This window comes from Haliotis rubra, unplaced genomic scaffold (assembly GCF_003918875.1).
Source record: "Haliotis rubra isolate DU_JTF1 unplaced genomic scaffold, ASM391887v1 Scf46, whole genome shotgun sequence".
In the NCBI taxonomy this organism is placed as follows: domain Eukaryota; kingdom Metazoa; phylum Mollusca; class Gastropoda; order Lepetellida; family Haliotidae; genus Haliotis; species Haliotis rubra.
Window position 1 is genome coordinate 2,774,421 of NW_025767146.1, and position 12,965 is coordinate 2,787,385.

At 38.0% G+C, this 12,965-nt stretch overlaps 1 protein-coding gene across 1 annotated transcript in view; it reads right to left on the reverse strand.

Annotated features, from left to right (window-relative positions):
- LOC124290185 (serine/threonine-protein kinase/endoribonuclease IRE1-like) overlaps positions 1–12,856 on the reverse strand; it is a 48,878-nt gene extending 36,022 nt beyond the window's left edge. Inside the window, 5 exon segments of the mRNA XM_046726880.1 lie at positions 5,046–5,174; positions 5,848–5,990; positions 6,135–6,171; positions 7,021–7,129; positions 12,662–12,856. Of these exon segments, the coding sequence (XP_046582836.1) occupies positions 5,046–5,174; positions 5,848–5,990; positions 6,135–6,171; positions 7,021–7,129; positions 12,662–12,733 (490 nt within the window). The 5' untranslated portion in view covers positions 12,734–12,856.
- Positions 12,857–12,965: the final 109 nt, after the last annotated feature.

The following is a 12,965-nucleotide window of genomic DNA, read 5'->3' on the forward strand; positions in this document are numbered from 1 at the left end:
CAGGATAACTAACAGTATCTTAGAGAGTCAGGATAACTAACAGTATCTTAGAGAGTCAGGATAACTAACAGTATCTTAGAGGTCAGGATAACTAACAGTATCTTAGAGGGTCAGGATAACTAACAGTATCTTAGAGAGTCAGGATAACTAACAGTATCTTAGAGAGTCAGGATAACTAACAGTATCTTAGAGAGTCAGGATAACTAACAGTATCTTAGAGGGTCAGGATAACTAACAGTATCTTAGAGAGTCAGGATAACTAACAGTATCTTAGAGAGTCAGGATAACTAACAGTATCTTAGAGAGTCAGGATAACTAACAGTATCTTAGAGGTCAGGATAACTAACAGTATCTTAGAGAGTCAGGATAACTAACAGTATCTTAGAGAGTCAGGATAACTAACAGTATCTTAGAGAGTCAGGATAACTAACAGTATCTTAGAGGGTCAGGATAACTAACAGTATCTTAGAGGGTCAGGATAACTAACAGTATCTTAGAGAGTCAGGATAACTAACAGTATCTTAGAGAGTCAGGATAACTAACAGTATCTTAGAGAGGTCAGGATAACTAACAGTATCTTAGAGAGTCAGGATAACTAACAGTATCTTAGAGGGTCAGGATAACTAACAGTATCTTAGAGGGTCAGGATAACTAACAGTATCTTAGAGAGTCAGGATAACTAACAGTATCTTAGAGAGTCAGGATAACTAACAGTATCTTAGAGAGGTCAGGATAACTAACAGTATCTTAGAGTCAGGATAACTAACAGTATCTTAGAGAGTCAGGATAACTAACAGTATCTTAGAGAGTCAGGATAACTAACAGTATCTTAGAGGGTCAGGATAACTAACAGTATCTTAGAGGGTCAGGATAACTAACAGTATCTTAGAGAGTCAGGATAACTAACAGTATCTTAGAGAGTCAGGATAACTAACAGTATCTTAGAGAGTCAGGATAACTAACAGTATCTTAGAGAGTCAGGATAACTAACAGTATCTTAGAGAGTCAGGATAACTAACAGTATCTTAGAGAGTCAGGATAACTAACAGTATCTTAGAGGGTCAGGATAACTAACAGTATCTTAGAGAGTCAGGATAACTAACAGTATCTTAGAGGGTCAGGATAACTAACAGTATCTTAGAGAGTCAGGATAACTAACAGTATCTTAGAGGGTCAGGATAACTAACAGTATCTTAGAGGTCAGGATAACTAACAGTATCTTAGAGAGTCAGGATAACTAACAGTATCTTAGAGAGTCAGGATAACTAACAGTATCTTAGAGGGTCAGGATAACTAACAGTATCTTAGAGAGTCAGGATAACTAACAGTATCTTAGAGAGTCAGGATAACTAACAGTATCTTAGAGAGTCAGGATAACTAACAGTATCTTAGAGAGTCAGGATAACTAACAGTATCTTAGAGGTCAGGATAACTAACAGTATCTTAGAGAGTCAGGATAACTAACAGTATCTTAGAGGGTCAGGATAACTAACAGTATCTTAGAGAGTCAGGATAACTAACAGTATCTTAGAGGGTCAGGATAACTAACAGTATCTTAGAGGGTCAGGATAACTAACAGTATCTTAGAGGGTCAGGATAACTAACAGTATCTTAGAGGGTCAGGATAACTAACAGTATCTTAGAGAGTCAGGATAACTAGCAGTATCTTAGAGAGTCAGGATAACTAACAGTATCTTAGAGGGTCAGGATAACTAACAGTATCTTAGAGGGTCAGGATAACTAACAGTATCTTAGAGGGTCAGGATAACTAACAGTATCTTAGAGGGTCAGGATAACTAACAGTATCTTAGAGAGTCAGGATAACTAGCAGTATCTTAGAGAGTCAGGATAACTAACAGTATCTTAGAGGGTCAGGATAACTAACAGTATCTTAGAGAGTCAGGATAACTAACAGTATCTTAGAGAGTCAGGATAACTAACAGTATCTTAGAGGGTCAGGATAACTAACAGTATCTTAGAGAGTCAGGATAACTAACAGGATAACTAACAGTATCTTGAGTACTGAGGACACTCAACAAAAACCCTGATAGTCTCCACTCAGCCATAACTGTAATTCTATAGAGCTAAAAGAAGCAAGTTTACACTTTCAATCTCACTGGGGCTCCTGTATTTCCTTTTTCCTATCAAAAGTATTCATTTTCAGAGATGCAGAGTCTAACACCCTGACAGGTTACTATATTTTTTATCAGGTTGAAACACAGTGTGCCATCATGGATCTTGTATTTCAAGTCTCTGCCATTTGAAAATTGAACATGCAACAATGTTTCAGCCAAGAATGAACTCTGACACCATGACTCACTAACTGCCTATCATAAAAGTATTTGTGTTTTAGAGAAAGATACAGCATATCTGGAAGCAGTCATCCAAAATCAGGTCAGACCCTATCTGCTTAGCAAATTACGTTCAGTCAACAAGTGTGTCCCACGGAAGATTAATTGCCTATCATAAAACTGTATTTCAGTATTTATAATCCCTGCAAGGAAGGTTCATAATGCAGTCTGCACACTGATACATACTTTTCTGATCAGCACATACTTCTATATATGTTTCTGTTTGAGTATATATTTTCAACATCGGCATCTTTTTCCCTGATAAGGTATATAATTTCATGGTTGGTATAGTGAGTGAGTGAGTTTAGTTTTATGACACTTTTAGCAATATTTTAGCAATATCAAGACGGGGGACAATAGAAATGGGTTTCACACATTGTGCCCACGTGGGGAATGCAACCCGGGTCTTTTGGTGTGACGAGCACACACTATAACCACTAGGCTACGCCACCGCCCCTCATGGTGGGTATATATTTCCATGAATAGGTATATATATTTTCAAGATTGGTAAGTCATGCTATTTTCATCTCAGAAATATTGCTTCCATTCGTGATATTCTGACATTTGATGCAGCTCACCACCTAGTTCGTTCACTTGTTCTCTCACGTTTGGATTATTGCTGCAGTCTTCTTGTAAATATCCGCCATGATCTATTGTCCAAGCTCCAGAGGATTCAGAACTCTGCGGCGCGATTGATTTGCCGAGTCAACAAGCGCAGTCACATTACACCATTGCTGATACGCTTACATTGGCTGCCCACGAAACAGAGAATAGAATATAAAATCCTCACTCTAAGCTTTCAAGTGCCTCCATGACAAAGCTCCAATCTATCTGAAAGATCTCCTCAGTGAATATGTCCCACCCGCGGCTTTTAAGATCAAGTTCTAATTGTCAGTTGAATGTCCCCAAGGTCAGATTAAAGTCATATGGACATAGACAGTTCTCTTACACAGCTCCCCTTTTCTGGAACTCACTGCCTCTTCACATCCGACAAGCCGCGTCCGTGGAATCTTTCCAGTCCCAACTGAAAACTTTCCTTTTTAAACAAGCTTATGAACTTTAATCCTTTCTTCAGATCACTCTATCTTTTAGCGCCTAGAGAAATTGCCTTGCAGTTTGATTTGTGCGCTATACAAGAACACTTATTATTATTATTATTACATATTTCTCATAATGAGTGTATATTTCAAGATGGGTATATATGTCTCATAATGAGTGTATATTTTCAAGATTGGTACATATTTCTCATAATGAGTGTATATATTCAAGATTGGTACATATTTCTCATAATGAGTGTTTATTTCAAGATGGGTATATATTTCTCATAATGAGTGTATATTTTCAAGATTGGTACATATTTCTCATAATGAGTGTATATTTTCAAGATTGGTACATATTTCTCATAATGAGTGTATATTTTCAAGATCGGTATATATTTCTCCCATCATTATACATTTCCTGTATTGGTTTATCTTCCTTGATCACATTAAGATGATAAAGACTCCACTGATAACTGTAGGCTCCACTGTAACTTTCAGCCAGCTGTATCTTTATCAGCCAGCTGATCACAATACATGATAAACGTCTCAGGTGTAAGTGATGCGTAAGTCCTTGAGGCAATATAATGATATACAACCTGGGACAAGCACAGCTTGGTGTTCAGGCCAGGGATGGGAGGGGGGATGGGGCGGAAAGGGGGAGAGGAGGATGACATACCTCACTCAGCTGTGTGTCTCACAGACATTTATCTGATATTCATCCCCACTTTATTTCAACTCATATCTTATAACATCACAAACAACTCAAACAACCACCGTTGTATTGTAAGAATGTGATACAATAAAACCATTTTTAAGTTATGTAATATGATAATCAGTTTGAACTTGAACTTTCATCCAAAATGAAGATATCAGTGCAATACACATGAAACACACCATCAATACATGCAACATGTTGTCAGCATGAGTCCAGCCCTCCTAGAGCTCCCTACACATTCTTCTACTGGAGTTACACCAAAGGCTTTACCACCATCAATACATGCAACATGTTGTCAGCTGGAGTCCAGCCCTCCTAGACCTCCCTACACATTCTTCTACTGGAGTTACACCAAAGGCTTTACCACCATCAATACATGCAACATGTTGTCAGCATGAGTCCAGCCCTCCTAGACCTCCCTACACATTCTTCTACTGGAGTTACACCAAAGGCTTTACCACCATCAATACATGCAACATGTTGTCAGCTGGAGTCCAGCCCTCCTAGACCTCCCTACACATTCTTCTACTGGAGTTACACCAAAGGCTTTACCACCATCAATACATGCAACATGTTGTCAGCATGAGTCCAGCCCTCCTAGACCTCCCTACATTCTTCTACTGGAGTTACACCAAAGGCTTTACCACCATCAATACATGCAACATGTTGTCAGCATGAGTCCAGCCCTCCTAGAGCTCCCTACACATTCTTCTACTGGAGTTACACCAAAAGCTTTACCACCATCAAAGTATTGACCAAATCTGGTTTTCACAGCTGTACCAGTTACACAAAGCAGCCAACAATATGATGTACCAACCGTATTTGTGATTGGTCTAATAAAGGAAACATATTTGGGGAAGAGGTCACAGATTAAAAAGAAGTTGGTGTGCTTTGTTCACAACTAGTAAGCAACTGAACATATTTCTGTCTCTGGCCTACCTGTGCGTCCGATGTACAAAAGATCCTCAGTTGACGATGGACATGTTTTCTGTGTGCCATCAGTTGAGAGTGTCTGCATCTTAGCCCCAGTGAGCGGGTCCACCGCAATCCACACATCTTTCTTGTTGCCTGTACATAGAGTCAGAGAGTGAGCTCCTGGAACATCACCTGTATCTGGCTTACTTCAGTATCACCATGTAATGTGAGCAATAATTCTACAGTGATGCGGGGCAGCAACGCTTTTAGCACTGAGAAAACATAGGTCATCATCAGGGTGAACCCTGGATCCAGACCAAGACCAGCAGACACAACATCATGTGGACCACTCACCTGTATACAGAATGCCTTCTGTGCTTTTACAAGGAGATACTGTGACAAGTTCAACTCACCTGTATACAGAATGCCTTCTGTGCTTTTACAAGGAGATACTGTGACAAGTTCAACTCACCTGTATACAGAATGCCTTCTGTGCTTTTACAAGGAGATACTGTGACAAGTTCAACTCACCTGTATACAGAATGCCTTCTGTGCTTTTACAAGGAGATACTGTGACAAGTTCAACTCACCTGTATACAGAATGCCTTCTGTGCTTTTACAAGGAGATACTGTGACAAGTTCAACTCACCTGTATACAGAATGCCTTCTGTGCTTTTACAAGGAGATACTGTGACAAGTTCAACTCACCTGTATACAGAATGCCTTCTGTGCTTTTACAAGGAGATACTGTGACAAGTTCAACTCACCTGTATACAGAATGCCTTCTGTGCTTTTACAAGGAGATACTGTGACAAGTTCAACTCACCTGTATACAGAATGCCTTCTGTGCTTTTACAAGGAGATGCTGTGACAAGTTCGGGAATGGTAAATGGCAGTTTCTTAATGCCCTCCCTGCCAGAGCTGATTGCATACAGACTCCCATCTTTAGGGTCAGGCAGGAAACTTGGCCTATTGCAACACAACATTAGAATATCTAGTATAAAAACACATTACTTAAACTACACGTTTACAGTATTAACTACATAGATACCTTGGACAATGGACAATTCAATAATGTTATGTACATTGTAATCTGTAATCATTAATACTTACCCAGAAGCAAAATCAAAGGGAACTTTTATCACTGGATCTGAAATATATTAACAATCAAGAGTTTTATAAGAGACATAGAGGATAACAATCCATTTTATAAGAGACAAGAGAGGGATTGATAAAAGACTGCCAATAATAGAACTCAGACATTCATAAAAAAAACAACTAACTGATAGAACACTGACACTGCTTCAACATCAAACACCGGTCCTTGCTCTTCAAAGCAATCCTGGCACTCTGATAACCAAGAGCATATGTTCATGCATGGGTATTAGACCACCTTAGCACCAATACCTTGTGAAACAGAGCCCTGCAAAAGCAGTGACTGAACTTCTGAACAATAACATGCACCTTCTTGGTATGAGACTCACCCCAGACAATGTAGTCACCTCTTGCATTGTTACAACAAGCTTTAGATTGCTGTGTACTTATCCTAATCTATGAGTGAGTGAGTGAGCTTAGTTTTACGCCACTTTTAGCAATATTCCATCAATATCACAGTGGGGGGACACCAGAAATGGGTTTCGCACATTGTACCCATGTGGGGAATCGAACCCGAGCCTTCGGTGTGACGAGCGGACTCTTTAACCACTAGGCTGACCCACCGCCCCCTAATCTATGAGAGTCAGCGAGTTTGGTTTTACAGTTTTTAAAAATATTCCAGCAATATCATGACACCAGAAATGGACCTCACACATCATACCCATGTGGGGAATTGCCTAATCACAATGGATAAGTTCATGATGTAGATGGGCACAATCATAGGCTGAACACATTATCATGCATTCAAATAAGTGTACAACACAAATAACAGTTATGAATCTGTAAATCTCAAGTTTGCTTCTCTTCCTGGAAGGGAACTAGCAATGCTATGAAAGCATCTCACCTTCCTGCAGAGACCACAGCGTGTTCCCAGTATTCTTGCTGACAGCATAGAACGTTCCACTCAGGGTAGACACAAAGATGATGGAATCTTGAACTGTCAGTGGGTTGGGCTGAAATATAGCTTCAACTGTCAGCTGTACAGGAATAGTTCATACCAGGCACAACAATATGGTCTATTCAGATGAAAATTACCTCAAAACTTGTCATATAGATTTGGGCATTGCAAGACATTACAACTATTCTGTCTTCACAAAGGCAATGGTGCATTCTGAAGGTGATACCAGAAAATCTGTACTCAAGGAAATTTGTACACACTGACCTATACACAAATCTCAATGACTGATCTTGATTATACATGTACATATCTGGAATATCAGTACACACTTATTTCCAAATTTGTTGCATTTGTCATGAGTTGGTATTGGAAAATGATTTCCCCAACCTTTTTTAGACACCTCCATAGCAATCATTAGCAATTTGAAATTGAACAGTTTATTCGCTGTCTTGAGATACACCTGATATATTTCAGAAGTGATTTGACTACTTTTCCAAATTTTATCGTGTTCCAATTTATCTATATTCCCTCATGATCAGATGATAAATAGAATCTCACCCTCGTGTCTTCTGATATCAAATATATCAACACTTTCGTTGATAAAAGCAAAAATCATCAGTGTCTCATCATAGCATCAAAATCATTTCCAGGTCATTGCAACAAATAACAAGAGAAGTGAATATTGTTTAAAATCATACAATTTGTATTTTGTATTTGTAAATAGGCTAAATTGTCAAGCTGAATAGATATAGGTGGATGCAGGTTATTGAACATTTGTGTGTGAGTCCTCCAAAATATACAAGATACAGATCTCTGTGGGTACAGATTGTCTAGTACATACAGACAAACAAAAGAACAACAAGAAAAGACCTTTAAAAAGGCAACATTGGAGGTACATGAGTAAATTAAGACATTTAGTGAGACGGACCTGGGATGATTTGGGGGGTCAAGCGGATTTCAAGAGCATCATGATGACCATACCTCTGTCTATTAGAGAGTTGCTTCTATTAGAGATCGGTACTCACATCGCAAATATGGAACTCTCATCTCCAGTATACAGGGGTGGACACAGCATTTTAGGAAAGGGGCGGGTGGGAGGCGCAGTTCATTTTCACCCATTCCCACATGAGTTTCAGTGGTCATTTAACATATCAAAGGTCTTTGTTATGTCTACCCATGTCTTAGCTAAAATGCCTAGCGCTCACACATACGACTGCTATGAAGCACCTCTTTAGGCCGCAATGGAGGAAATCCTTTGTTGCACTTTTACGCACCCGTTAAGATTATTACGCATGAAAAAGTTATATGAATGACTTCTCTGTACTTATACTTACAAGTGCGCCCTATTTTCGTTATTAAAATATCCAGAGGTAAATATTTGCAAGCCATCAAACTTCTCAGTCGATCACTCGCATGTCATTTTGAATCACGTGACCTGATGTGTCAGGGATTCCCTCCCTAAAATAGTAACACATGTGTAGGAAACCTAATGTGTGCTACTAAGATGGAATGGATTTTCCGAATAATGCACTGAACTAGTACAAGTGTGCTCTATTATGTGTACAATTGATTTGAATTGAAAGTGTATCAGTTTATTAACTTTTTTTGATCAGTAAAAACACAGAATGTGTTTAAATTAGAGATTTATAGAAACTCAATTTCCGCATTAAAGCGGAGCAATTATTTTGGATTAACCACATAGTCACATGGCTCCTAATTTGCTACAGCTATGCCCATTGGTAATTTGGAATTGCCAAAATGCAAAGAGACTAAGTATCATTGGCTGAAAGTTATTTTGATTATTCCAAGTGTATATAGAGAGAGGAATTTCACCTGAGAGAAAATTCAACCTGATTATAATATAAGGTTGGAGACGTTTGCACCTCCAACCAATAACCCTGAGGGTTATAGTTGGATAGAAAAAGTATTTGCACAGAAAAAAAAATTTTGGTTTTCTGAAAGCATCGGTGATAAGATGTCTAAGACTGATTTATATTCCATTTCTGTGTTTAAACCTTGATATTTAATGTCAGGTAAGAATATTATGTCAATAGACCAATATTTGCACTGCATATGGTTACTGCCAATTATTGGACTTAAACTGAACAAAAAGAAAAAGTCATCAATTTGGCTGTTACATAAGTAACAAACTGACAGATATAACAATCTGTTATTTTCGTCATGGCCATTCTCTGTATACATGTATTTTTGGTGAAATGCGTCCAAGGAACTATAGCTATAACAAACTAAAGTTTGTAGTTCCTATGCGTTTGTTGTAACTGTAGACTACTGTATGTGCATAGATCAAACAATGTATGTCATATACTTCACTACAACAAAAACATGTTTGTGGTTAAAACTTGCAAAAATGCTAAATGAAACTCTCATCTGAACCTTATTTCAACTTGTTAATGCAAAATCTGTAAAAACACCTCACTAAAAAACCCCATCTGTTTAGCACTTACCTGCTATAAAGAAATGAAAAACATTTATTAATAAGTTATGCTCCCTTGTTTGAAGCCCCCTAAGTTTTTGTTTGATTCCTGAATAGTACAAAGCACCAGTTTACGTGTTTAGTGCATGCCTGATATATATACAAATTTGCACGAACAACTAATGAATGGTTTATCAGGCATGCTCCAGTAAGAAATCTGATGGACATTCGTAACTACTCGCTTCTTTCCGTGACCTATAAGAAGACTTGTACCTGTATAGTATGCCATTATTGCCAAGAATCGTAGCAAACCAATCAAATTGTGCATAGTAAAACGCATTTCGAAGCATGAAAATGGTGGCACAGTCGAACTTGCAAAATGGCAGAAACCCCGCTAAACTATGCAAAGCACAATTTAAACATAAACTTCGGGCTAAAGGATCAGCAACTTTCAACACTGAAATATCTTTACGAAAGGAATGACTGTATAGCTGTTTTGCCCACAGGATATGGGATATTCTAGGAGTATCCATGTTCGGAAATTCAGAGTTATCTTTCCTTGGAAATAGTACTAGACTATTTTCATCTCCGTGCCCATTTGCGCTTAGACAAGACCCAGTCGTGAACATGGCCACGAGAGGGGTACGAGTCACCATCAGGCTTGCCAGAATGACACAAATAGGTACGAATGTCTGGTGGACAGACCGCATTTCCACACCCCATGAAATGTTCACTTGGGCAGGGCGTAACAAAAAACAAAAACATTAAAGGAAATAAATACAGACAAGTATGTACTTATAATAAGTATACACCAAATATAAAATTCAGTTCATAGATAAAAACAGTAACAACCCTTATCAGTGTATGAAACTCCTAAAAAAGACAGGAAGCCCACAGGGCTGATAACTGAAACATGTTGCTGGCCCTATAAACATGTAACCAGCCCTGTATTAAAAATAGGAAACTTAGATAAGGTGTTAAAATAATGCAATTAATGAATTACTTGTAGTGAGGTAAACCATAACACGTGCAAAAGCAATTTAACGGCAGGCAATGTTGCTCACAGAAATATTCGAAGATGTGTGATTGTTACATACTATTAGAAAAGAACAACATTGTTCATTGGCTGAAAGCATTCTCTAGACCAATCACATTTAGTGTTAGATAAATGGGTAGGCTGATCTGTGGAAGTTATGGTTTGATTGATCCTGAACTATACAGATGTCATCTAGCTACCACAATTGTAAATTATTTTCGAAATATTTCCCCGTAGTCAATGACATGGTCAAATATACATAAATGTTTAAGCACTAAGGGCTGGCTATAAAGTAAAGTTGTATGCCCGTCATATAATTAGCAAGCTGCAGGTCGCCGGGCAGACACTATTTCATACACTGCCCTTATGCATCAGGCAACAGTTGCATATGAGACAACAATTACTACTCATTTCAGGGTATAACCATACACCTGTGAATTTGTCATTAATCACTTGATGCTCACTTATTTGAATTCATTACAGGTATAATTAGTGTTACCACCACTTGAATTACCTGACAATAGTTCCCATTTGGAGTATTCAATCTCAGACTGGCTTATATTTTACGTTAAAAACATGATAAATCCACGTCTGATGTGATAAATGTATTACATGTTATTTAATATGCCCACGGCGACACAGGAAGGGAGTTACAACAAAAAATAACATTTATCTAAGGATTAACTGAATATACACTGACTGATTAATCACAGGTATTTTGCAAAAGTGTTTGTATTAATGTATACGTAGGTTTGCTCAATCAGATGGAATCAACAGATATCTGGGTGATCCGAGTAAAAACAACATTCTTTGTACAAAGGATTAGCCGATGATATGTTCATTGACTGCTCATTGTTTACTAAATCATTTTACATACTGAAAACAGAGTGGACATTAAGAGTGAAATGACACAGCAAGAAAATGATACGATATGTAATGATACACAGGTAATGATCTGTTACATATCGCTACAGCTGCTGCAGAGTCAGGAACTAATCAAGATTTCTGATACATCATCTGGGTATCCAAAGGGAAAAAGAAAACAGTAATCATGGTGATAAACACGACATCCCCTCCAGGAGATCTTTCAGAGATGATAAACATGATAACAGTCCAATTGTCTGCTCAACAGATATCCCCAAACGAGCTGAATTTGACGTTCTGGTGATTTCGACGATTGCACTGCTCATGCTATATTGGGGGAGTACGTGCGTGATCGGAGTGCACGAGCAATTTCATCGGTAGGGCAGATGACCAGTGGCTGTCGTGAGAACTTTTATTGACGATTGAAATCCGGAAGTTAATTTATATAAAAAGCAAACAAACATCAAAATTATTTACCCGTGATTGTTAATACCACTTCAGATGCAAAATCAACTGTCTATATAACAAGAAATAGCAAGCGAAAATTCTGTAAGATCAGTCGTCTGCTTGTGACAGGCAATAAAAATTTATAGGAAGCCACGTTATCACAACACCTCCTCGCAGTGAGGAGCGAAAAGTATGGCTGATCGTCGAAAACCCATACAAAATCCCTGGATGTTGAGAATGAGAGCGGAAACGGTTTCGCCGCTGGGATGTCATCAACGCTATTTTTGTAGGAAAGATTTAGTATGTTTGTGTGAAATAGATGAACATTTATCAATCAAGGTTAACAAAATAAAAACTTTAAATGATATTAAACATAAAAATTACGTTTTTGTCTTACATCAACAAAAACAACTGACACTGGGATATGTCTTGCAAATTTTTACTTTTTGTGTCCTCAGCAAGATAACTTAATTGTGACTTAACTTAATATGAGGTCTGGTAACATTATTTTTTTTAATTGATAAATATTTTTTTTATCACGTGTGTACATGGAACAGAACACCGACTCGGATCTCTTACCAAGTGATAGTCATACTGTGAAACACTTCGTAATCACGAATGGTTAGTCCTCTTTACCATCTAGAAATTTACTGTCTGTTCTATCACCTGTGAAGGAGAGACTGGGTGGCCATTCGGTAGACCCTAGACCTTAAAACATACAAATATCTGACTTTTCTTCTGCTCCACTCACATGCATTATATATCCTTTCAGTATCAATAACAGCTACACGGCATGACTTACTCACCTGACTGACATTTCCACCAGCCCCAACACACAAAAGGGTTAGGAAAAACAAAATCCCAACATGTGCCAGCATGTTAATTTAATTGTCATCGTTCAAAAACAACATATATTGACGTTGTTTTTGTTTTCAGTCAACAAATGCAATCACTATTTCACAGCATGAAAACCTCCATATTTGTTTGCATAGACCCGAACTAATTGCTTCGAGGTCAGACGATTGGTTAAAACGAAATGGGAAGTTATTGTATTTAACAAAAAACTCTTTAAAGGTGCACTACTTATATATGTACAGATTTCATTCTATC